Raw genomic sequence first — 26,495 nt, forward strand, 5'->3', positions numbered from 1 at the left:
AAAGTTTGTTCTAGAATGGTAATGTGACATTTTTGATAAAATTTTTCTAGAAATAATTTATCATGTCAGAGGAATACTCCCTCTTCTATATAGCTGCTAGATGTATTCTATGTAATAATTATAAAATGACACTAGTTTTATTTGGTGTGTGTTTTACAATGACAGATTTTCACAAATTGGAAAGATGTGAAAAACTTAAAAACAATCAGGAAATTCAAAACATAGTCTATGAATATGAGATATTCTAATAATGCTAAATTTAATATTTTATACTACAAAAGTTTCACATATTTTATCCAGCTGAACAATATTTTAAAGGCTTTGCCAACTTAAGATTATTTCTTCTCATTAAATTGGCCACTTAAAGATTATTCCTCGCTTTTAATAGGTCTCATTAAAGATACAAATTTATCTTAAACACTGTTTACTAAATATCTCACATTGACTTACAAGGTCAATACATATCATAATCACATGCCACAACTTGCCCATTTGTAGATATCTTTGCCTACCAATTACTACTGTGGATTACATCTGCTAGTGATTCCCAGCTTCTGTGTAACTTATATGTAGTTCATCATCTCTGTGCTTCAATAATATGGGATAAATTAGTACTCACCACATCAATCTGGCCTAAAAGTGCTACTGCTCTTAAAATATATCCTGAGACAAAAAGTACTAGATTGCTGATTGCATGCAATAACTTGATGTAGCAGATCAGCACAAGCTTTAAGGAAGTTTATCCTACCATTCAGGTTGAACACTTCAGCGTCATCTTTGTTGTATCTTGATGCTTAATTTTAATATCAAAATAACTGTCAAGTCCTGACCCTTTTATCCTTAAAGAACTGTTGCATCCAACATCTTCTCTGTGCTATGTTCATTTTTAACAATACTGTATCACACTAAAAATCTTTCCGCAGCATTTCTTAAATAATCAGTTATAAAAGGAGGATAAAATTAATTCCACAAGTAAAAAATTTTCAGTCCTAAATTTCCTTTCTGAAATGTAATATATAGTAAGTGTACCATTATATAGAATTGTCTCAGTAAAGCAATTTAAGAACTTAAAAATTTTCCAGAATTGGAAATAATGGAGCCTAAGTAGTTGCAAAATTCTGTAAGTTCTAAAATTCCTCCTGAACCCTTCATTTCTTGCCAAATAATCTTTTAATCAAGTTGACATGTCTACGTGATCAAACCAGGTTTGCCCTTTCATTGGTCTGGAAAATAATGAATGCATAAGAAATACACATTTTAGGATAATAAGCCTTCAAACAAACTAGGCCTCTAGTCTTCAGTTCAGAATCTCCGCTCGCTGCAAGCTCCACCTCCCGGGTTCATGCCATTCTCCTGCCTCAGCCTCCTGAGAGGCTGGGACTAGAGGCACCCGCCACCACGCCTGGCTAATTTTTTTTTTTTTTTTTTTTGTATTTTTAGTAGAGATGGGGTTTCACGGTGTTAGCCAGGATGGTCTTGATCTCCTGACCTCGTGATCCGCCCACCTTGGCCTCCCAAAGTGCTGGGATTACAGGTATGAGCCACCACGCCCAGCCTAAAGTCTTAAACGTAAGACCTAAAACCATAAAAACCCTAGAAGAAAACCTAGCCAATACCATTCAAGACATAAGCATGGGCAAAGAGTTCATGTCTAAAACACCAAAAGCAATAGCAACAAAAGCCAAAATTGACAAATGGGATCTAATTAAACTAAAGAGCTTCTGCACAGCAAAAGAAACTATCAGCAGAGTGAACAGGCAACCTACAGAATGGGAGAAAAATTTTGCAATCTACCCATCTGACAAAGGGCTAATATCCAGAATCTACAAAGAACTTAAACAAATTTAAAAGAAAAAAACAAACCCCATCAACAAGTGGGCAAAGGATATGAACAGACACTTCTCAAAAGAAGACATTTATGCGGCCAACAGACACATGAAAAAATGCTCATCATCACTGGTCATCAGAGAAATGCAAATCAAAATCACAATGAGATACCATCTCACACCAGTTAGAATGGTGATCATTAAAAAGTCAGGAAACAACAGATGCTGGAGAGGATGTGGAGAAACAGGAATGCTTTTACACTGTTGGGAGTGAAAACTAGTTCAACCATTGTGGTAGACAGTGTGGCGATTCCTTGAGGATCTAGAACTAGAAATGCCATTTCACCCAGCCACCACATTACTGGGTGTATACCCAAAGGATTATAAATCATTCTACTATAAAGACACATGCACACGTATGCTTACTGTGACACTATTCACAATAGGAAAGACTTGGAACGAACCCATATGTCCATCAATAATAGATCGGATTAAGAAAATGCGGCACATATACACCATGGAATACTATGCAGCCATAAAAAAGGATGAGTTCATGTCCTTTGCAGGGACATGGATGAAGCTGGAAACCATAATTCTCGGCAAACTAACACAAGAACAGAAAACCAAACACCGCATGTTCTTGCTCATAAGTGGGAGTTGAACAATGAGAACACATGGACACAGGGCGGGGAACATCACACACTGGGGCCTGTCAGTGGGTAGTGGGGTTAGGGGAGCGATAGCATTAGGAGAAATATTTAATGTAGATGACAGGTTGATGGGTGCAGCAAACCACCATGGCACATGTATACCTATGCAACAAAACTGCATGTTCTGCACATGTACCCCAGAACTTAAAGTATACTTAAAAAAAAATAAAAGTATACTTTATTCAGAAGATGACTTGCAATAGTATTCTGCGGGACATAATTTAAAGTATATCTGCTATGAACAATATTAAAATATATCTTTAAAATCAGATATAGTTAACATGACAGAATAAGAAAAATAATACAGTAGTGGAAGATATTTAAAATCTATGCTACCTACTTCATTTTATAAATCAGTAATCACATGCCCAGAGAGATGAAACGACTTGCCAAGGTCATACAGATCATTAAAGGCATAACTGGGATTAACAAGCCAAGTCTTCTCTTAAGCTACTTCTCTTTCCAGTATCCTATACTCTTATATGTAACCTTTATAAGAAATAACATATTAGTTAAAATAAGCTGTTTAGGAAAGATAACATCTGAGACGCCAAACTGTCATTTTGAAAAGATGTTCAGGTTTGTTTTCCTTTAATTATATTTGAATGTAGTAATTTTTGTTTTAAAATGAAATAGTAACAATACACAGTTCTCACTGCAGCCCTTCCTAGCCTGAAATAGTTGTCAAAATTTAAGAAAAGGTATTTGATGTTGAAGGATTCTGGAAACTTAATCCCAAAAGTTTCTCCTGTTGTTTTAAAGTCTTATATCATTTTAAGCATGTTGCACCAATTAATCATAGTTAATCCAGTGACAGTTTTTCCCTACAAAATACATCTGTGAGGGACATCAAGGGGACTGTTAAGATTCAGCATTCTGTCCATTTGCCAAATCTCATTTCAAAAGGGGAGGAGAAGACAGATTCTTTGGTAAAAGACATAACCTTCAGCATCGATACTCTAAGGAGAATCCCATGTGGATACTTGCAAAGTTGTAAATTATCAAACTATAGAATAAACTCAGAATACACAAGTCTCCCAATTTTTTCTCTGTGTGAATTATGTTATGCATGCTAGTTTTCACCAGACTCTAACAAAGTCTAGTCTTGTTGAATAAGACCTAAGAATTAGTCTCTAGAATGCTACCAAGTGTAAAGTTGATTACAATACCAGCAAGCCCAATTCCCAAATACTGCTATTTCTAATTTTTAGTTCAAAGAGTTGGATTACCTGGGACTAAACCCTTCTTGAAGGAACTAAGGCTTTTCCAATGAGATATTCATCACAGTTATTCATAATATTGACAAAACAGGAAATACATGTCCATCAGGGGATTAATTAAACCTACCTATATGGTTAACTAGTGTACAGCAAGTTTTGTTAAATAAAATCCTTATTATTGGAAGAAAATATGTCAAACCATTTTTTTCTGTTCTCTCAAATTTTTTCCTGCATGTTCTTTCTATGTTTTCTACAATGAGCATAGTCTACTATGATAAAGAGCGGGATGGTGGGGGTGGGGGAGTACCAAAAATGATTGGGTTGTAGTACTTCAGCTAAATCTATACACTGTTTTGTGTGTGGTTTTCTCCACTGTTTTATACCATCTAGAGACGAATTTATAAATTCCTTTTTATTACTCCATTTTCCAGGTAATTACTTAACTGCTTGGAATTAATTATATGATATTATGTTTAAATTTTTTTCTCTTCTCAAACAGCTCATCAACTGTTTAAATAATATTTGTTGAAATACACACATTCCATTGATTTATAAAGCTTCTATTGTTGGATACTGATCTCCTATACACAATAGGGTCTGCTTCTGGAGTATTGTTTTCGTTCCCATAATTGTTTTTACCCTTGACACTTAATTCTTGAACCTACAGCACACTGATACAATTTTTGCAGCTTCGTAGTGTATGTGGTTATTATTTGGTCCTTGGAGACAGAATCAATCAAGCACTTTAACTTGGTACTGAATGTCCCTAAGTAAGCCTCACCTGTAAAACGGAAATGTTAAAACCTATCAAATGGTGTTTTGTGAGAATAAACTATATGTGAGTTAAATAAAATAGAATGAAATAAGTGTAAAACTTTTAGCACAGTACCCGGAACGTAAGACTTTCATTTATCATAAGCACTACAATCTTTTTTCCTTTGCACAAGCTTTTTGTTTGAATTGTCCTTTTTTCTTTCCCTTACTCTAGGTGTTAGCTCTTATTAAAATGTCCACTGAGTCTTTTAAACTCTGTATGATTTATTCCAGTTGCCTAGTCTGCAATTATTATCTGTTTCACTGAATGACACTTAGCATATGATACTTTGGAATGGTTTTGTACTTAAGTTTTGGTTCTGCTTCCCAAGCTAGATTTGAAGCCCACTGTGATGGAGAAATGTATCTTATGTCTTCTATGTCTCTCCCTCTTTTTTCCTCCTCTTATCTCTCGAAATTACAAAATTCATTCCCTCTCTCTTTCTTTGATGACAATTTGATGACATACCAAATGTTCTCACTGAGAACTGCATAATTATCACTGATTCAGAGACAAGTATATAAACATATGAAATAACTTTAAAAAGATATAGAACTAAATTTAAATTTTAGATATTTAAAATTTTATACTTTTAACATATTTTAAGATAATCAAATGATTATTTAGATAAGGAATAAAAGTCAATGTAAATCTATCATATTTTGCTGATTACTTAAAAAAATTTAGGATCACATTACCTAGTTGAGTAATTTTGGGAACATATTATCAAAAGTTTAATGCCAAGTTTTGCTTATGATTACTGACAGTGTTACTGTATCTTGGAAAGATAACAGAGCTAACATTTTTAAAGTTGCACAATCACATTCTGGATGGTGTATGTCCCTAAGTTCCCCCTCTTTAGGCTTCCAAATAATGTGTCATAGTATATTTGGTATGAAGTAATTCACACCAAAAAAGAATTAAAAGATCTATTTTGAACTGATGATATGATCCAAAAAGAAAAGAAAAACACATTTTTAAAGGGACATAAACAGTTCATGCCAAAAATGAAAACAACTTTACTGATGACAAGAAAGAAACATCTTCTGGGTTCTATTTTTTTTTCAAATTCTGCTTCATTGTTTATCCCTCTTTTCGACCAAGCCCAAAAGACATTAACTTATGCTTCCAGAAAAGTGGTCTTACAATTCTGGCTAGTACCTAAGTACAATTATATAGAATCCGGAATTCTCACAACCTATCCGCATTTTCAAAATCTTGGAAAAACTGATATGAAGCAGACTGTAACCTTTTGTAAGGTGATCGTAACAAATAAATTATGATTTCTGGGTCCACTTAAAATGGCAAGTAGGAAAATATCTAAGCTAAAAAGAAAAATAACTTCTTGACATATGGATTCAAACTATACAAGAACCCAGATCTTAGCTTCTAATATTATTCCCTATTCAAAGGAGTCAGACTCCTTGAAGAAATGGCTGATTTCAAGGCAGAGGCAGGGAAGGAATAAAATGATCCTAGATCAACTTGTTATGATGAAAAGTTAAAAAGTACTTTTTCTAAAAGGAGATCTGTGAAAAGAACACAGGAATCTGTCCGAGTGGTGAACGCTGGTCAAATATGGGATAATTTGTGCAATAAAATAATAAAAACCATTAATGATTTACATATTATTGAAAAAAAAAACCTGAATCCATGTATGTGTAGCTCAAACAGACAGGAAGAGAGAGTTCCTGCTTATAGTAAAAGGTCAACTGCTGACTGCTAAAAATAGAGGGAGTATGGAGTTAGAAAATAATCATTTTTTGTTATCAGAATCAAAATTGCTATAGGCAAGAATCATTAGTAAATGCTGAAATCTAGGGGAACATGATTGATGATAGTAGGATATTTGCATAGTGTTAGAGTGTCTTCTAGTAGACTGATTATTAATTGCAAACATAAAAATCGCCACTATGAAGTGGAGAATTCTGACAATCATCTGACCAAGTTACCAAAATTAACATCATCAGTGAGGGACAGACAGGCATTGTGGACTTCCGGATGTGTACTCTTAGAAGGATGCCCTTAGAAGGAACACAGGTAATATTCCAACTGTTGACACAGCCTGAAACTAACAATGAGAGATACTGGAAAACAGAAAATAAGAAACATTGTATTAAAAATGGGGGGTGAGAAGCTACATTATTTAAAAATGTCAACATTATAGACAAAGGCAGCACAACTATTCCAGATGAAAAGAGACGAAAGAGAAATAAAAACTAAATGCAATATATGTAGTATGTACTAGATCCTGTACTGGAAGAAAAAAGGGATGGGGGGGGTGCTATAAAGGACACTATTAGATCAAATGACAAAATTGGAATATGGATAGTAGGTTTTATTATATTGATGTTAAATTTCCTGAGGTTGATAACTGTACTGTTTACGTACTGTTCATGTACCTCTGAAGCATATACTAAAGAATTTAGGTGTGTGTGTGTATGGGGGAGATGGGGAGAGGAGAGAGGGGAAGAGGGAAGAAGGGATAAAGAGAGGAAAGAAGGGTAGGGAAGAAAGACCTCAAATAAAACGATGGGGCAAAATATTAACAACAGGTGAATATGGGTAAAGGCTATATACATGTTTGCATTATTCTTGCAACTTTTCTGTAAGTTTAAAATTATTTCCAAATTAAAAGTTTGAAAAATACCCAAGAATTCCTAGAACCTATTTATAAACATCTGCCATTAATATAATGTCAATATATTGCCTTTCTGTCAGTTTGTCTAGAAGAAGAGGGGTGAATAGTGAAGAGGGAGAATCTAAACAATTATAGTTAGTTTCATTAGATAATTCCAAGGAGTTGTGAAGCGATACCCTCAAGAATATGGAAATAACAGAATATACTGAATTCTCAGCATTAACTTAAATGCTAAAGATCAACAGAGAAATGAAAGGCCAATAAAAGAGACAGAGTGGTTCTTGGGCTAGAGAACACTCTCTAACTTATTCAGATTGAACTGATAAAAATGAGAATTTGATTAGCTATTTGTTGGCAACATACATCCAAACATTATCCAGGGGAGAGGAGACTTAAAGTCACAGACTGAAAGTTTTCTGTCCGCATTGATAACATACAGTAATCTCTAACTTCAAATAGAAGCAACAGGCTATGTTAGTCTGATAGTTTTTAAGTATTTAACATCAAATATCGGTTAGTTTGATTCCATAATGAAAACTCCAGACTTTGATATGGCTTTCTACTAAGATTTGGTGACAGGAAGACAGTGTGCTGATAATGCATGTTTTGTTCTATATGCATTTTCAGCACTCTTCACATTTCCTATAAATTAGTAGTCTAGCATGTTAGTTTTAATACATCAGTCTAATGAACTTGAATAATGAGTCTGCATCATGAAAGGTAATTTGTCTCTTCTTGTACTCAAAAATCAGATTTCTGCATCCAGAAAATTCAGATCTTAGAGTTTAATAAACATAATCAAAACTACCAAATACTCCTTTGTTAAGCCATTTCAGAAAGCAGGCCAATCTTTTCCCCCAAGTGATGATACTCTATACGTAGCAGAAACTACAGTAGATTATGCAAACTGGCTTACTCAATATCTTCAAAGTCCCCTTTATGGTTTCCTTCTTGTATTATAGAGCCTGGAAAGAAAAACCACCACCACCAGCACCAACAAAAAAAAACCCTACACTTTTTGGGGCAAAATGGGCTCTGTATACAATCTTACTTCCACCAAAGAAACAACTCATGTAAAACTTAAAAGCAGAAGTCAGCAGTATGAGACTAAAGCAGAAGTCAGCAGTGTGAATATCTGCAGGAGAATGGATATTCTAGCACAACTATGGTGAAGGTTATAATGTCTGATATATACCCAGCATTGTAAGTGCCAAGTGGTAAAAGGTGGAAGGAACATGGTTTCTATGAGAATAGCACCAAGCTGGGCTGTTCCTAGTACCCAGAATTGGTTCCCTGCTTGTCCCTCACCCCTAAAATTTCACAAGTTGCCAAATACTTTGTTATGACTCCTTTCTGCTTAGAGAAAGTAGAGCCAGTAATGTGAAACTAAGAACCTCAACCAATAGTCTGAAAGAGCAATTATTTTATATATCTTCATAGTTCTAGCTTATGAATTTCTGCCTGATCATGTTGATAATACCACCCCTAAGAAGAATGAGTTAACATTTGGGTGCTTAAACAATAATGTCAAGCATTGTCATAATGATTTGCAAACACTGTGAGTAAATGTTCCACATTCTATGAAAGACCTCCCAGGAGAAGGGCTAGCAGGCAAAATCATAGGTTCACCAAGAGAAGAAATTAATATTCTTAATAAACCAATTCAAGGATGCACTATTTTTAGAAATATTCAGATTATGATCAATGTTTTGAAAAAGGACAATTAAATCTGGAAAGTAATTTTAACATGTTGCTCTCCTCTCCAACCTTAAACATAAAAATTTCTTCATGCCTTCTTATGCTAGCCCATAAAACTCAAACTTGCAGTTGTAACAAAAATATGGCATATAAAAAACATTCCTAAATGTTGTACTTCGACTGTACTTTAGCTAGTAAAGGTTTTTGTACCTGAAGATTGATCTCTGCCTCATAGAAGGTTAGGCATGAGCAGTAATGTCGATCTGAGTCAATATCTGTCAGGACAACCACAAAGAACGTTGGCTGCTTCCTCTCTCTGGACAGCTGCCACCCGCCAGGCTGACAAAACTAAATGAAATAGAAAAAAAAAATGTAACATTTAAAAACAATAAAAGTTAATTATTAATCTCTGAGAAATTTTAAATGTTTGCCCATTTTAACAAATTCCTACCTGATGTGGTATGACTCTAAAGCCAACATTTAAAAAAAAGTTAATGTACAGATTCATAATGTTGAAAACTTTCACCAATGTGCATATATATTTCATGAAGATAGCCTCGATTTCCCACAGTTGCCACTCTGGGTGCCATTTCTGAGACCTAGGTTGGCATATGTAGGAATACCGCATCAAAATGAAAGACATCCCCCTAACTATGAGAACAAATCATGGAATACATTAGAAATCAAGGGCAAAATATGTATCATTGAGGGAAAATAGAATTATTTTAAAATTTCCATATGAATCTGAGAGTCTTCAATTCATTACAAAAAAAGAGATATCTTGTTCAGCAAGACAGACCACATTCTTGTCCATAAAACATACTTCAACAAATTTAAAAAGGAGGAATCATAGAATGTCTGCTGTTAGACCATGACAGAATTAAACTAGAAATCAATAACAGGCAGATAGCTGGAAAATCCAGAAATACTTGCAGGTTAAACAACACTTTTTTTTTTTTTTTTTTTTTTTTGAGATAGGGTCTTGTTTCATCACCCAGGCTGCAGTGCAGTGGCATGATCACAGCTCACTTTAACCTCAACCCCCTGGGCTCAAGCGATTCTCCCATCTCAGCCTCCCGAGTAGCTGGGACTACAGGTGCCTACCAGTATATCTGGCTAATATTTTTTATTTTGTAGAGAAAGGGTCTTTCCATGTTGTTCAGGCTGGTCTCGAACTCCTGGGCTCAAGCAATTCTCCTGTGTCAGTCTCCCAAAGTGCCAGGATTATAGGCATAAGCTACTGCACCCAGCCAAACAATACTTTTTAAATAACATGAGTCAAAGACGAAATCTCAAGAGAAATTTAAAAAATATTTTGAGCTAACTGAAAATGAAAATAAAACATCAAAATTTGTGGGATGTGATGAAAGCAGTGCTTATAGAAAAATTTCTATCATTGAATGCACATATTAGAAAAGAAGAAAGATCTGAAGTCAGTAATCTAAGCTTTGACCTTTGGAAACTAGAAAAGGAGAGCAAATTACATCCAGAGTAAGCAAATAAAGAAAATAAAAGTTAGAATTGAAATCAATGATATTGAAAACAGAAAATCAGTAGAGAAAAATCAATAAAATAAAAGGCTGCTTCTTTGAAAAGCTCAATAAGCCTCTAGCCAGGCTAATTAAGAAAAAAAAAAAAAGGCACAAATTACTAACAAATGAAATGAAAGATGGGATATCAGTACAGATTGTTCTGGGCGGGAGACCCGCGAGAGGAGAAGAAAAGGCACACATACAATACCTTTAAAGGTAAACAAGCTTTATCCCATGTAAATGGCAATGTAGATATAATAAGCAAATGATATAATAAGCAAAGTAATAAAATAAGCAAATGATATAATAAGCAAATTGCAATGCAAAGGGGAGAAGGGAAAAGAGATAAATGTCTTTACACCCACCAGACTATGGAGGATTCACCACCAGACTGGGAAGCAACAGTCTGGGCTCCAGAGTTGGACACCGCACTCACCAGACTATGGAGGATTCACCATGCCAGAGGTGGTGAATTCCTCTTCAAAGGGTTTAATTGTGTAATGTCCTTGGTTCGAAGGCCCCACCTCCTTGTACTTTCTCATTTTTAGCCTGCAAGCAGCCCTCCTGCTCTTGCTGTGCCCTAACTTGCCCAGACATGTCCAGACGCATCTTGTGCCATAGCAGAAGAACCACTTCTACCCACTCCCTTGCGAATCGTGGATCTACCCTATTTGTTCAATGTGCTCTTGTGATCGTGGCTGATGCAGGGAGCACCCTTCTGCAGAAGTAAATTGCCTTGCTGAGAACGCTTTTTGCCTGAGTGCTGGTTTCACTTTGCAGCACCAAGCACTTGTTTCTAACAACCACTAGACTGGGAAGCAACAGCCTGGGCTCTATAGTCAGCCACTTGTCTGTGCACAGACAAGGAGAGGTCTCATGAAGCTTCAGCACAGTGTGGGACCCTAGCTGTTTTTGTAACAAGTTGTTTGGCAGGAGGTCCAGTCATGAAGGCCCTTTGTGACTGGACTCAAGGAACACAAAAAGGTCAACTTGTTTTTGCGACTATCTATTGTTTTTCTTTTTTTTTTTTGAGATGAGTCCTGCTCTGTCACCCAGGCTGGAGTGCAGTGGCACGATCTTGGCTCACTGCAACCTCTGCCTCCTGGTTTCAAGTGATTCTCCTGCCTCAGCCTCCTGAGTAGCTGGGATTACAGGTGCCCGCCATCATGCCCAGCTAATTTATGTATTTTAGTAGTGATGGGGTTTTGCAATGTTGGCCAGGCTGGTCTTGAACTCCTGACTTCAAGTGATCCACCCGCCTTGGCCTCCCAACGTGGTGGGATTACAGGCATGAGCCACTGCACCCGGCCTATTGCTTTTCAATAACCAAGGTATAGGAATAGATTGAAATAGAGATTTCTCTGAAACAGTGCTGGACGAACGCCTGAAGGGGCTCACACAACCTGTGCCAGGACTTGGAGACCATTGTTTGTGTCCACGTTCAATTGAGTTCAAATTTAATATTTAACTTTTCCTCCACACAAAAGTTCCCATGAACTTTTAAAGGATAATCAATGAATATTATGGACAACTCTATGCCCACAGCTTTGACAATGTAGAGAAATGTACCAATTTCTTGAAAGACACAATCTACCAAAACTCACACAAGAAATGGACAATCAGCATAGTCCTATATTGTTAAAGAAACTGAATCAATAATTAATAACTTTCCAAAACAGAAAGCACCAGGCCCAGATGGATTGACTGGTGGATTCTTTTAAACATTTAAGGAAGAAGTTACAGTCAGCCCTCTGTATCTGTGGGTTCGACATCTGTGGATTCAACCAACCACGGATCAAAAATATTTGAAAAAAAAGAAAAATAACAATACAACAATAAAAATAGCATATATAAAAATCCAGGATAGTAGCTATTTACGTAACATTTACATTGTCTTAGGTATAAGTAATCTAGAGATGATTTATAATATACAGGAGGATATGCATGGGTTATATGCACATACCACACCATTTAATATAAAACATTTGAACATCCTCGGATTTTGGTATGTGTGGGGGATTCTTGGAACCAACCCCCCTGCAGATTCCAAAGGACAGCTGTATACCAATTATCTGCAACCTCTTTCAGAAAACAGAAGCAAAGGGAATACCTTCTTCATTCTATGAGGCCAGCACTATACTAATACCAAAACCAGATAAAGACATTTACAGAAATAAAAATTATTGACCAATATTGCTCATAAACATAAAAGCAAAAATATTAGCAAGTTGAATTCAACAATGAATAAAAATAATATCATGACCAAGTGGAATTCATCCCAGGCATGCAAGGCTGGTTAACCATTCAAAAATCAATTAAAGCATTACATCATATCAACAGGCTAAAGAATAATAATCATGTGATCATACCAATAGATGCAGAAAATGCATTTGACAAAATCCATTACCTATTGATGATAAACAGCCTCAGTACACTAGAAGTAGAGGGAAACTTCCTCAACTTGATAAAGAATATCTTTAAAAAAAAAAAAAACTCCTATGGCTAGTATCATACTTAATGATGAAAAACTCAAAGCTTTCCAAGAATGATCAGGGGAATAAAGTAAGGATGCCCCTTTCACCACTGCTTCTCAGTATTATCCTAGAAGTCCTAGTTAACACAATAAAATGAAAAAAATAAAAAGTATATATATTGGGAGGAAAGAAACAAAACTGCTTTTGTTCACAGATGACATTATTGTGTAAACAGATAATCTGAAAGGACAAAAAAAAAAAAAAAAAAAAAAAAAAAAACCCCATCCCTGGAACTAATAAGCAATTAAAAACAAGTTCTAAGATACAAAGTTAATATACAAAAATCAACCACTTTTCCTTTATGTCAGAAGTAAGTGGAATTTGAGGCAAAAATATAATACCATTTACATTAGCACTCCACTAAACGAAATAATTAGGTATAAATCTAACAAGATACACAAAAGATCTATATGAGGAAAACTATAACACTCTGATGAAAGAAATCAAAGAACTAAATAAATGAAGAGAGATTCTATGTTCATGGATAGGAAGACTCAATACTGACAAAATGTCAGTTCGTCCCACTTTGACCCACGGATTCAACATAATTCCAACAAAAATCCCAGCAAGTTATTTTATGGATATTAACAAAATGATCCTAAAGTTTATAAAGAGAGGCAAAAGATCCAGGATAGCCAATACAATATTGGAGAAAAACAGCTGGAAGACTGACACTACTAAACTTTAAGACCTACCAGGAAGCTATAGTAGACAAGACAGTGTGGTACTGGCAAAAGAATAGGCAAAGAGATCAACGAAACAGAATAGGGAGCCCGAAGTAGACTACACAAATACCTTCAACTGATCTTATATACACATGCAAAGTGCTCAGAGAAGCCCCTGGCATATAATCCAGTGGACGTAAATGTTAGGTATTATGACCATTACCCCCTTTGATCCAACCCATGTTTCTATCCCCATCTCTTTGACATTTTCCTCTTTTGTACAGACGTTTTCCAAAACTAGCTCCTCCTTTCACTGTCTCATTGCCTACCTTGTATGAGTCTAGAGATATCAGAGAAGTAAGATCGACATGATTTCCTACATTTGGAGAGGGATGTTAATCATGTTCACAGTTTCTCTAGAGAAAGGCTTAACTGTACCTTAATTAGCAAATCAGTAAAAACATTTCTATTACATATTTAGTTTAAAATAGCAATTTATTCAAAATATTATTGATAACTTAAGAATCATTTATTCTATGAAGTCTTCTTTGAAACTTCCTAGCTTCTCTCGCCCTCTCCAAACCAAAGAATCAGGCCACGCTGTTCCTCTACTATACTCCAAAACCATCTTTATTATGAATAACAACAACAATAATAACCTATCCTCCTCTATATTTCCCTAGAACTTTTTATCTATTAATACTAATCTGGTAAAGAAAAGCCGACATCATTATCTTTATGTGTCCCTTGGTATCTGTGGAGGATTGGTTCCAGGTCCCCTCACTAATATCAAAATCTGCAGATAATCAAGTCCCACAGTCAGCCCTCAGGAAGCTGCAGATATGAAAAACTGGCCCTTGATATCCACATATTTTTCTCTCAACAACCCATCTATACTAAATTCCATAACCCTATATCTCAGGCTTATTTGTGACTGCAATAAGCCTTTTTATTCTAGAATAGCAGCTATCAAGAGTCCCCAATGTCAAAATTATTTTCATAATAAAACTAAGATATTGGTTGTTTCTTTACTGTGAGTAAAACTGCTTGTGTCTTAATAGGAATCAAAGCAGTGGCACCAAACTATACTAGTAATTGCTGTATTCTTTATAGCTGCACATTTGCAATAAAAAAGTCAGTTTTAATTGAAAAGGCCCTTGATGAGGCAATAAACATTTTAATTTCATTATAACTGGCATTATATATGCCAAACATATTTTGGCAGACATGTATTTGGCAGACATTTTCTCAACAGAAATCAACTGGGCCTGTCACTTCAATATAAAGATCTAAGACAATTTGTTATCAATGATAAAATATAAGCTTTCAAGTACCTGAGAGTTTTGTAATATTTTAAGACTTCTATGACAAATATTATCATACTATTAGTTAATTTATATTTTAAGTATTATATAGTGACATGTGTCAATATTTGGAAGCTGTATATAACTCACTAAACCCATATTTGCCAAATGACCAGTGCATGATATTATAAAATCATGCATGTGAAAGACCCATTCAAAGTGCCCAGTAGACCAACAGATTTTAATGTAACCATAAGAAAAGTTCACAGATGTGGTTACAAATTCCACACTGTAACTAACCTTTAAGAAACTACTATTCATTGGATATTGGAGCAGTATATAAAGAAAAGTATCCGTAATTATCTGAAAAAGCTACTAAATACTCCTTCCTTTTCCAATGACATATTTGTGAGATTTGATTTTCTTCATATACTTCAACCAAAAAAATCAAATCACAAGAGCTTGAATGCAAAAGCAGGTATGAGAATCCAGCTGCTTCTATGAAGCCAAATATCAAAGACATTTACAAAAATGTAACACAGTATCACTCTTTTCTGTATTTTTTTGTTTTGGAAAAGATGGTTATTTTTCATAAAAACATGGTATTTTTGTTAACATGGAATGGGATTTTGTTATTTAAAAGTGGGTAAATTTAAAAACAAATTTTATTTTAGTTGTGGCTGGGTGCGATGGCTCACGCCTGTAACCCCAGCACTTTGGGAGGCTGAAGTGAGTGGATCACTTGAGGTCAGAAGTTTGAGACCAGCCTGGCCAACATGGTGAAACCCCACTTCTACTGAAAATATAAAAATTAGCTGGGTGTGGTGGCACATATCTGCAATGTCAGCTACTTGGGAGGCTGAGACAGAAGAATCGCTTGAACCTGGGAGGCAGATATTGCAGTGAGCAAAGATCGTGCTATTGCACTCCAGCCTGGGCAACAAGAGAGAGACTCCATCTTAAAAAAAAAAAAAATTAGTTGTAATTTCTAATATATAAATGAATTGATAAAACCACATAAAACTCTTTTAGAATTCTCAATAATTTGTGACAGTATAAAGGGTACTGAGACTAAAAGTATGGGAACTGCTATTTTAATGAGAATGGGTGTTAACATGTAACTATCCTTGGCTTAAACTACTTGGGTAGCAGAACGGTATAATCCTTGGTAGAACTGGAAAGTTTTATCAGGCTACAATAAAAGCCAAAAATATCTTTCAAAATCCTTTTACTTTCTCTCAACAAACTTCTTTCGTGAATAAGGTACATCATTTTCTAAAATGAGCCTCAGAATCAGGAAGGAAGTATGTGAGCTTAGGTTATAACATAATGTAACGATACAGCCTGCATCATCAGTTCTACCACCACCACAAACTGCCCCTCTGATAAAAAGTGAATCAGTTCTGTGAATTAACAGCAAATAATCCCATTCTCATAGAAGTCTGTCATTCATATCATTAGCTAATCACTAGGCTTGGTAAATGGTACTAAAAAACATACACTAGAGAATGATGACTGCATATTTTCACATCTTTAAAGAAACTACAGGTTTTCAATAAGGACAAACAAAATCCCTTCATTTTAGTTCTAATTCTACCAAATATATTTGACTTCTCAAACTGAAGTTACCTAACAGAAATAACAATGCAACTTTTTATAACCATATACATATAGGCATATAAGTCCCCTCTTATCCATGGAGGATATGTTCAAGATCCCACAGTGGTTACCTAAAACTGTGGATAATACCGAACCCTGTATGTACTATGTATGTATGTATATGGAACCTTATATGTACTATGTTTTTTCCTATACATACATAACAATGATGTTTAGTTTATAAGTTATACATAGTAAGAGATGAACAATAACTAATAATAAAATATAACAATTATGATATTAGACTATAATAAAAGTTATATGAATGGGGTCTCTCTCAAAATGTATTATTATATTATACTTGCCCTTCTTATGATAATGTGAGATGATTTAATGCCTCTGTGATGAGATGAAAGGTGAATGACATAAACATTGTAACATAGCTATAGGCTACTATTGACCTTCTGATGGTAAATCAGATAAGATGGCTACTAAGTGACTAATGGGTGCATAGTGTATACAGTGTGGATAAGCTGGACAAAGGGATGATGCATATCCCAGGTGGGATGGTGTGAGATTTCATCATACTACTCAGATGGTGCATAATTTAAAACCAATTAATTGTTTCTGGAATTTTCCATTTAATATTTTTGGACCTCAGTTGACCATGGGTAAATAAAACCACAGAAAGCAAAACCATGGGTAAGCGGGAAACTACAGCAGATCTATTAAATGAGCAGTCAGATATTTTGCTGCCTGAAACTAGAAAAAATAACTATTAATGTGCCCATTTTTCTCAAATGCTTTGCACATATAGACAATATAAGAAAAATATACCAGAATAACAAAAATGTCCATAGCACTGTGATTAAATTGAATGATCTCTTGAAGGTGAAATATTATAGGTTTTCAGTATTTCCCAAGACCTTCATCTGCATCCATAAATTTTTAGCTATTGAGCCATGTTTTAATGTATAACATTTAAATTAAATGTGTCTCTTTTTAAAAAGCCTATAAGAAAATTCCTTCTCCTAATAGAAAATAATAAACATATAACATCCAGAAAAAGAACATGAGAGTTTAGGTAGTAAGACCACCTTAGTTACTTAAATAGCCTCATAAATATGTTAGTTTACACTATAAGAATAATTCTGTGATTAAAAAAGTATTACCCTTAAAACTTTTGGGAAATTCCAAGGATCAATTTTCAAATCCAATAGACTTCTTCAAAACTCAGCTTAATGTGACCACAGCTCAAATAGTATAGTAATTAATGGTTGGCCTGGTCAGATTTTTTTTACTAAATTTTTCACAAAGAGGTTGTTAAGATAGTTAACTAGACACTGGTTACGTATGAGATCCTCTATTTCACACGTAAATGACATTAAATATACTGTGCATTTAAAAATACCATTAGAATCATAGTTTATAGGAAATTTTGAATTCTATATTCTCAAATAAAATACAGTAACATAGACATAGTCTATGTTACACAGTTTACAAAAATTCTTTCTCAAAGGATGAAAAGAAATGACCCTAACCTGCAGTTAAATGAGTCTTTTTCAAATTCACTGTATCATAAGATTAAGCAATAATAGATTTGGGAGTATCAGAATACAAACTCACAATTTAATGAGAAGTACTCCTCATAGAATTTGGATTTCAAATATAACAATGCTAGCTGGTTTAGTCTTTTCCATTCTTAACTAAAAATGTGTTAGAGAAATAAACAATGAGGATGTGGACATTACAATTCTTGAACCTGGGTTTAAGTCACACTTCTGACAGGAATGTGAGGAAAATGTTTAGACAGCTGGAGAGTAGTCACTAAAAGATAGTAAGCAGGATGATAAGCATTATACAAACAGGATAAAAATCAGGATTTTTCTCTCCCCAGTGTCTTTATAGGCAAACAGGAAAAAAAAAAAGCTATCACAGGTGCAAAACCCAAAATGTTTAGAATCGACTGTCATAACAGACTGACCTAACACTGTGCCCTCCTTTTTTCAAGTCACTGAGAAAACACATATATTTGTAGTGGCAAAACATACCACATAATCTCACAATACCGTTTTGATACATGCACGAGTGTATGAGCAATGACTTGTTTTTGACAACTCCCTTCTACCTTGACTTCACCATTTCACACATACCATGCCCATAAAAATGTTAACAACGTATCTGGGAATAGGCAATGGGGGAATCCTTTTCAGGATGTTCTTCTGTCTTTGTTTATCTCTAGTTTTCTTTAAGAACTTAGTATAACCTATAAGCAAATTATACTTCAAGTTTGCAAGGCTGGAATTGTTAGACATTGCTAAACTCTATATGTTAATGCATTACAAACACCCGCTTTGTTTACTTGCTTGTTTGTTTAATTGCCCAAATGTATGAAGTAGATAACTTGCAAATAGGCCATCCATCTGCAAATAAAAGGTACGTGCTAATATAATAATCCCTCAGGTTTGTAAGATATTTTACATATAACCATATCTCACAAGACTCATTCTACAAACAATGAAACCAAGACTGTTAGACATTAAGGTCATGAAGAGTTTGTGGCACTGGCAGGACTAGAATCCAAGTCTCTGCATTTCTATAAACCGTGTTCTTTCACTTCTAAATTACCTTCATAAATCACCTTATGCATATTGTTTTATGCTAATATAAATACATGGCAGAAAAACTTAAGAAATAAAATGAAAGTGAAATAAATTTTGTAACATGTAACATTTCCTAGCAACCATTTATCTCTGAAGGTATGCATGTATGTATGTATGTATGTGTGTGTGTGTATTTATCCAAAGGAGGGCATATTGTATATATAGTTATGAATCCTGTTTTTCTCCCCTTCCTATAACATGTATTTTCCCATGTATTTATATATTTTTAACATAATTATTTTTAATAACTGAATATACCATCATGTAGATATAGATAAAATATCATAACCAATTCCCTATTGTTGGTTAAGATGTTTATAATTTTTTATAATTAATGCTGAAATAAGCATAGTACTATATAAATATTTCCAGATATGTCTTTTTATTTTCTCAGGGAAATAGAACTGGTTTTCTAGAGCATGCACAAGTTGAGCACAAAAATGTTTAATTATCCTTGAATTCCTTTTTAAAGGTTAAGCAACCCCAAAATTGTTTTGTTTTTCCTGATACATTTCTAAAGAGGACAGAAAAGAAGTGATAACAAAGAACTGTTATTATAAACTATATACTGACCAAAGAAGAACTGATTTGTGAATAAAGTAATAGAAGCTTTAGGAGACTGAAGTCTGTGCCAAGCCAGGCCAGGGCAGTGTCAGATGTGTGCTCTGAACATTATATAGATATTCTTCAAAAGTTTGAAAAAAGACCCAGCGTGGTGGCTCATGCCTGTAATCCCAGCAATTTGGGAGGCTGAGGCCAGAGGATCACTTGAGCCTAGGCATAAGAGGCTGCAATGAGCTGAGATCGCACCACCACACTTCAGCCTTGGTGAAGAGTGAGACCTTGTCTCGGAAAAAAAAAAAAAAAATTAACCAAGAGTAGTGGCATGCACCTGTAGTACCAACTACTCAGAAGGCTGGGGTAGGAGGATTGCTTGAGCCCGGGAGGTTGAGGGTGCAGAGAGCTGTGATCATGACACTGCACTTGAGCCTGGGTGACAGAGTGAGATTCTGTTCTTCCACCAAAAAAAAAAAGAAGTTCAGAGAAAATATAGTGGGCAGAAGACTTTGGAAGAGAAGTCAATTTAAGAGTTTGTGACATCTCAAACATTTTGTTTTTACAGAATAATGCATGTCACATATAGGCCCAATTTTAATAAGCAGCTTTTGATAAAGTATATACTTAAAAGGGACTATCCAAAATTATTTGCTTAAAAGGGAAACTTAACTGAAATGGGTCACCTATATTGCTTTTGGTAAAAATTTACATCCAGATATTTTATTACTACTATACAACATTTGCATTGTCCTCACCACAATAAAACTTTCATTACGTGTAAGATAATATGATTGTCTGCCTAGAGAATACATACAAACTGACTAAACACTGTTTCAACCAGTAAGAGTTTACTTAGCAGATATACAAACATACACAAATCAAAAGTTTTCTTTGACATCAGCAATAAGCAATTAGAAAAAAGATCCTATTTGTAATCTTAATATGTTCTCAAAGACAAAGGATAAGCTAACCTAACTTCTAAGTTTTGAATATTTTGGTATATCAGTCTCATGAACAGATTAAGGCTTTACATTTAAAAATTTCATGACTAAGGCCCCGAAAGTAAATGCAACAAAAACAAAAAAAAATGAAGCAGACCTAATTGAACTAAAAAAGCTTCTGCAGAACAAAAGAAATAATCAATGGAGTGAACAGACAACTTATAGAATGGGAGGAAAATATTTTTAAACTATGGATCTGACAAGGACTAATATCCAAAATCTATAAGAAACTTAAATCAGCAAGAAGAAAACAAATAATCGTATTAAAAAGTGGGCAAATGACATGAACAGATATTTCTTGAAAGAAGATATACAAACGGCCAGGAAACATGAAAAAATGCTCAACATCACTAATCATTAGGAAAATGCAAACTAAAACCACAACGAGATACCACCATGAGAATGCCCATTATTTTAGTTTGTTTGCATGTTTTTTTTTGTTTTTTTGTTTGTTGTTTGTTTTGAGACAGTCTTGCCCTGTCACCCAAGCTGGAGTGCGGTGGCAAGATCTCGGCTCACTGCAACCTCCACCTCCCAGGTTCAAGCAATTCTCTTGCCTCAGTCTCCTGGAACTATAGGCGTGCACCACCATGCCTGGTTAATTTTTGTATTTTTAGTAAAGACGGGGTTTTACCATGCTGGCCAGGCTGGTCTGGAACTCCTGACCTCAGGTGATCCACCCACCTCAGCCTCCCCAAGTGCTGGGATTACAGGTGTGAGCCACCAAGCCCGGTCAGAATGGCTATTATTAAAAAGTCAAAAAAACAAAAGATGTTGGCATGGATGTGGTAAAAAGGGAACACTTATATGCTGCTGCTGGGAATGTAAATTAGAATTGCCTCTAGAGTAAACAGTAAAGAAATTTCTCTAAGAACTAAAAGTAGATCTACCATTTGATCCAGCAATCCCACTATTGGGTGTCTTACCAAAAGGAAAAGAATTCAGTATATGAAAAAGACACCTCCATGAATTATGTTTATCACAGCACAATTCACAATTGCAAAGATAAAGAATCAACTTAAGTGCCCACCAACAGATGAGTGAATAAAGAAAATGATACATACACACACACACACACACACATACACACACACACACACACACACACACACACACCATGGAATACTACTAACTCATAAAAAAGAACAAAATAATGTTTTTTGCAGCAACTTGGATTAAACTGGAGGGTTATTACCTAAGAAAAACAACTCAGGAATGGAAAACCAAATACCACATTTTTTACTTTTAAGTAAGAGCTAAGCTATGATTATGCAAGGGCATACAGTGGTATAACGGACAATAGAGTCCCAGAAGTGGGGAAATGGGGAAGGTAGATGGGGTAAGAAATGAAAAACTACCTATTGGGTACATAGTACACTATCTTGGTAATGGGCATACTAAAATCCCAGACTTTACCATGATATAATCTGTCCATGTAACCAAAAACCACTTATACCCCACTAAAGTTATTGAAATAAAAAAATTTAAAATGAAGTAAATATATAAATTTCAAGAAGAAAATTAAAGCGAAAAATAAACATTTGGAATAGTTTTGAACATTCAAGTTTTGAAAAAACAAAACAGAAAAAATACCCTGTAAACTAATTATAAGTTTAAAATAATTCCAAGATGAAGACCACAGAAGAAAAGTTTTTGTACCAATGCCATGCTGTTTTGGTCACTGTAGCCTTGCACTATAGTTTGAAGTCAGGTAACATGATTTTTCCAGCTTTGCTCTTTTTGCTGAGGTTTGCCTTGGCTATTCAAGTTCCTTTTTGGTTCCATATAAATTTTAAAATAATTTTTTCTAGTCCTGTGAAGAATGTCGTTGGTAGTTTGTTAGGAATAGCATTGAATCTGTAAATTGCTTTGGGCAGTGTAGCCATTTTAATGATACTGATTCTTCCTATATATGAGCATGGGATATCTTCCCATTCATTTGTGTCTTCTCTGATTTCTTTGAGCAGTGATTTGTAATTCTCATTGTAGAGATCTTTCACCTTCCTTGTTAGCTGTATTCCTAGGTAATTATTTTTGTGTGTCGCAGTTGTGAATGGGGTTGCCTTTCTGATTTGGCTCTCAGTTTGGTTGTTGTTGGTATATAGGAATGCTAGTGATTTTCGTATATTGATTTTGTATCCTGCAACTTTGCTGAAGATGTTTATTAGCTGAAGAAGCAGTTCTAACAAAAAGTGGCCACACTGCTGCTTTACATGAGTGGGTAATCCTGTTCCTCATCACTGAGCAGGACCTCCCAACCAGGGCCTCCAGCCACCCTCGCCTGAGGTTTCCAGCCAACAGAGAACTGAATTTCCCCTGGGATGGTGCTCCAGAGGGAGGGGCTGGCCACCATCTTTGCTGTTTGGGTGACTTAACCGTTCTAGTCTTTGGGCTTTGGAGTGTCTGAGGCAACTGGGGGCTGAAATGGACCCCAGCACAGCACAACTGCTCTATTAAAATGTGGCCAGACTGTTTTTTTAAGCAGTTCCAATCCCGTTCCTCCTCACTGGGTGGGACCTCCCAAAAAGGGTCTCCAGCAACTTCCTACAGGTGCCTTTGGGTCAGCAACAGGTCTGTACCTCCCTGGGACAAAGCTCCCAGAGGGAGAAACACGCTCCCATCTTTGCTGTTTCACAGCCTTCACTGGTGACACTTCTAGGTTCTGGAAAATCTGAGGTGACTAGAGACTGCAGCGGGCCCCAAGCATACTGTAGCAGCCCTATGGAAAAGTGGCCAGACTGTTACATGGGTGCCTGTTCCCATATCTCCTCACTGTGCAGGTCCTCCAGGCCTGAGCCTCCAGCCACCCCCTGCCAGAACTATCAAGCCAGTACCAACTCAGCAACACCCTGGACACAGCCTCTCTGCCACTACCTCTGCAATGTAACTGCCCTTGTCACCCTTGGACTAACAAAGGAGCAAAGACCCTAAGTACCTTATCCACACCTCCAACAAGTGGCAGCTGACCCAAGGAGAGGAGGCCAGTCTTTCTCCCATGGGTCCCACAAACCCCCCATGTCTTGTCATCAGACAGGGAACCCCTGGCTTGGGCCCACAGCGCAAACTCTCTATTCTGGGATGATTGCACTGAGTGATTGCTGACCTGCATCTCTCTGGGGTGGAGCCTCCAGGAGTCAAGCAAATGACCCTTGGCCACAACCACTACTAAGATTTCTTCCTCTGCTGCCTCTAAGCTGAGGAAGAACATAAACACAGAGATTGCCCCAAAGTTGCAGTGGGCAGCCCAGGAGTACCAAGTCATGAACTACAGCCAGTACTCAAGTGGGAGAGGAGCCCATACTTTCAAAGCACTGAGAGGGAACATGGCTACAACTGTGAGGAAACATAGGGAAGCCACACAACCAAGCAAGAATCAACCAACTGACCAATAAGCCTAAGTGTCATCTGCTGGATCACACCCCAAAGCCTCAACACCAAAAATACCTCACTAACATACCCCCCTCTAAAACCAGAGACAAGAAGTCAGCTTCAAATAAAGACCCTACACAAAGTCTTGGCCTGATGAAAACATCCAGAAAAGAAGTCTATTGAGTGTACTCAATCTACACTGCAATTAAAGAAACACCCACACACAGAGATGAGAAAGAAAAATGCGAGAACTCTGTTAACTCCAATGGTCCAGAGAGTCTGTCATATGTCCTCCAAATGACTGCACCAGTTCTCCAACAAGAGTTCTTAACTAGGCCAAACTGGATGGATTGATGAATAGAATTCAGAATATGGATAGGAACAAAGATCAGTAAGATTCAGGAGGATGGCAAAACCCAATCCAAGGAAAGTAAGAATCACAATAAAGTGATATGGGAGCCAAAGGACAAAACAGCTAGTATGAAAAAGAACCTAACAGGTCTGATAGAGCTGAAAAACACAATATAAGAATTTGACAATGCAATCACAAGTATTAAGAGTAGAATAAATCAAACTGAGGAAAGAATCTCAGAACTTGAAGACTGGTTCTCTCAAATAAGATGGTCAGACAAAAATAAGGAAAAAAGAATAAAAAGGAATGAACAAAACTTTCAAGAAGTATGAGATCATGTAAACAGAAATCTATGAATCACTGGCATCTCTGAAATGGAGGGGGAGAAAGCAAACAACGTGGAACATATATTTCAGGATGTTGTCCATGAAAACTTCCCCAACCTTGTTAGAGAGGCCAATCAGTCAAATTAAGGAAATACAGAGAACTCCTGCAACATTCTACACAAGAAGATCATCCCCAAGACACATAATCATCAGATTTTCAAAATGAAAGAAAGAATGTGACAGGCAACTAGAGAGAAAGGGCAGGTCACCTACAAAGGGACTCCATCAGGCTGACAGTAGACCATTCAGTTGAAACCCTACAAGCCAGAAGAGATTGGGGGCCAATATTCAACATTAATAAAGAAAAAAACCTTCAACCAAGAATTTCATATCCAGCCAAACTAAGCTTCCTATATGATGGAGAAATAAGATCCTTTTCAGATAAGCAAATACTGAGGGACTTCATTACCATCAGACCTGCCTTACAAGAGATCTTGAAAGGAACATTAAATATAGAAAGGAAAGACTTCTACCAGCTAATACAAAAACACACTTAAACACACAGACCAGTGTCACTGTAAAGCAACCACACAAACATGACAACATAATAACCAGCTAACAGTACAATGACAGTATCAAATCCACACATAACAATATTAACCTCGAATATAAACAGGCTAAATGACCCACTTAAAAGGCACAAAGTAGCAAGCTGGATAAAGCTGGATAAAAACAAGACTCAATGATATGTTGTCTTCAAGAGACCCATCTCATGTGTAATGACATTCATAGGCTCAAAATAAAAGCATAGAGAAAGATCTACCAAGCCAATAAAAAAGCAGGGGTTGCAATACTAATTTGAGATAGAACAAATTTCAAACCAACAAAGATAAAAAAAAAAAGACAAGAAATAGCAATACATAATGATAAAGGGTTCAATTCAACAAGAAGACCTAACTATCCTAAATTAAACAAGAAAATTAACCAAAATATTCAGGACCTAAACTCAGCATTGGACCAAATGGATCTCATAGACCTTTACAGAAGTTTCCACCCAAAAACAACAGAATATACATTCTTCTCATCACCATATGGCACATACTCTAAAATTGACCACATAATTGGACATAAAACCATCCTCAACAAATGTAAAAGAACCGACATCATACCAAACACACTCTTGGACCACAGTGCAATAAAAATAGAAGTCAACACAATGAAAATTGCTCAAAACCATACAATTATTTGGAAAATAAACAACATGCTCCTGAGTGATTTTGGGGTAAAAAATGAAATTGAGGCAGAAATAAAGAAGTTCTTTAAAATTAATGACAACAATGATACAACATACCAGAATCTCTGGGACACAGCTAAAGCAGTGTTAAGAGAAGAATACATAGCACTAAATGCCCACATCATAAAGTTAGGAATATCTCAAATTAACAACCTAACTTCACAAAACGAAAGAATTAGAGAAGCAAGAACAAATCAACCCCAAAGCTAGCAGAAGACGAGAAATAACAAAAATCAGAGCTAAATTGAAGGACACTGAGACACAAAAAGTCATTCAGAGGATCAATAATCCAGGAATTGGCTTTTTGAAAACAATTAATAAAACAGGCCAATAGCTAGACTAATTACGAAGAAAAGAGAGAAAACCCAAATAAACAGAATTAGAAATGG

At 35.8% G+C, this 26,495-nt stretch overlaps 1 protein-coding gene across 7 annotated transcripts in view; it reads right to left on the minus strand.

Annotated features, from left to right (window-relative positions):
• The window catches only part of SBF2 (SET binding factor 2), a 516,757-nt gene that overhangs the window by 259,993 nt on the left and 230,269 nt on the right, over positions 1-26,495 (minus strand). For 6 of the 7 annotated variants that reach the window (XR_010147145.1, XR_010147144.1, XR_010147143.1 and 3 more), the window contains exon 3: positions 9,120-9,257. The exons of the other annotated variant lie outside the window; for it this stretch is intronic. Coding sequence is in view for 3 of the 6 variants with exons in the window: in XM_016920369.4 (XP_016775858.4) it covers positions 9,120-9,257 (138 nt within the window). In the remaining 3 variants the exon portion in view is untranslated. The remainder of the gene's footprint in view (positions 1-9,119; positions 9,258-26,495) is intronic. 7 annotated transcript variants of the gene reach the window in all.

The sequence above is a fragment of the Pan troglodytes genome, chromosome 9, assembly GCF_028858775.2.
Source record: "Pan troglodytes isolate AG18354 chromosome 9, NHGRI_mPanTro3-v2.0_pri, whole genome shotgun sequence".
Lineage (NCBI taxonomy): Eukaryota > Metazoa > Chordata > Mammalia > Primates > Hominidae > Pan > Pan troglodytes.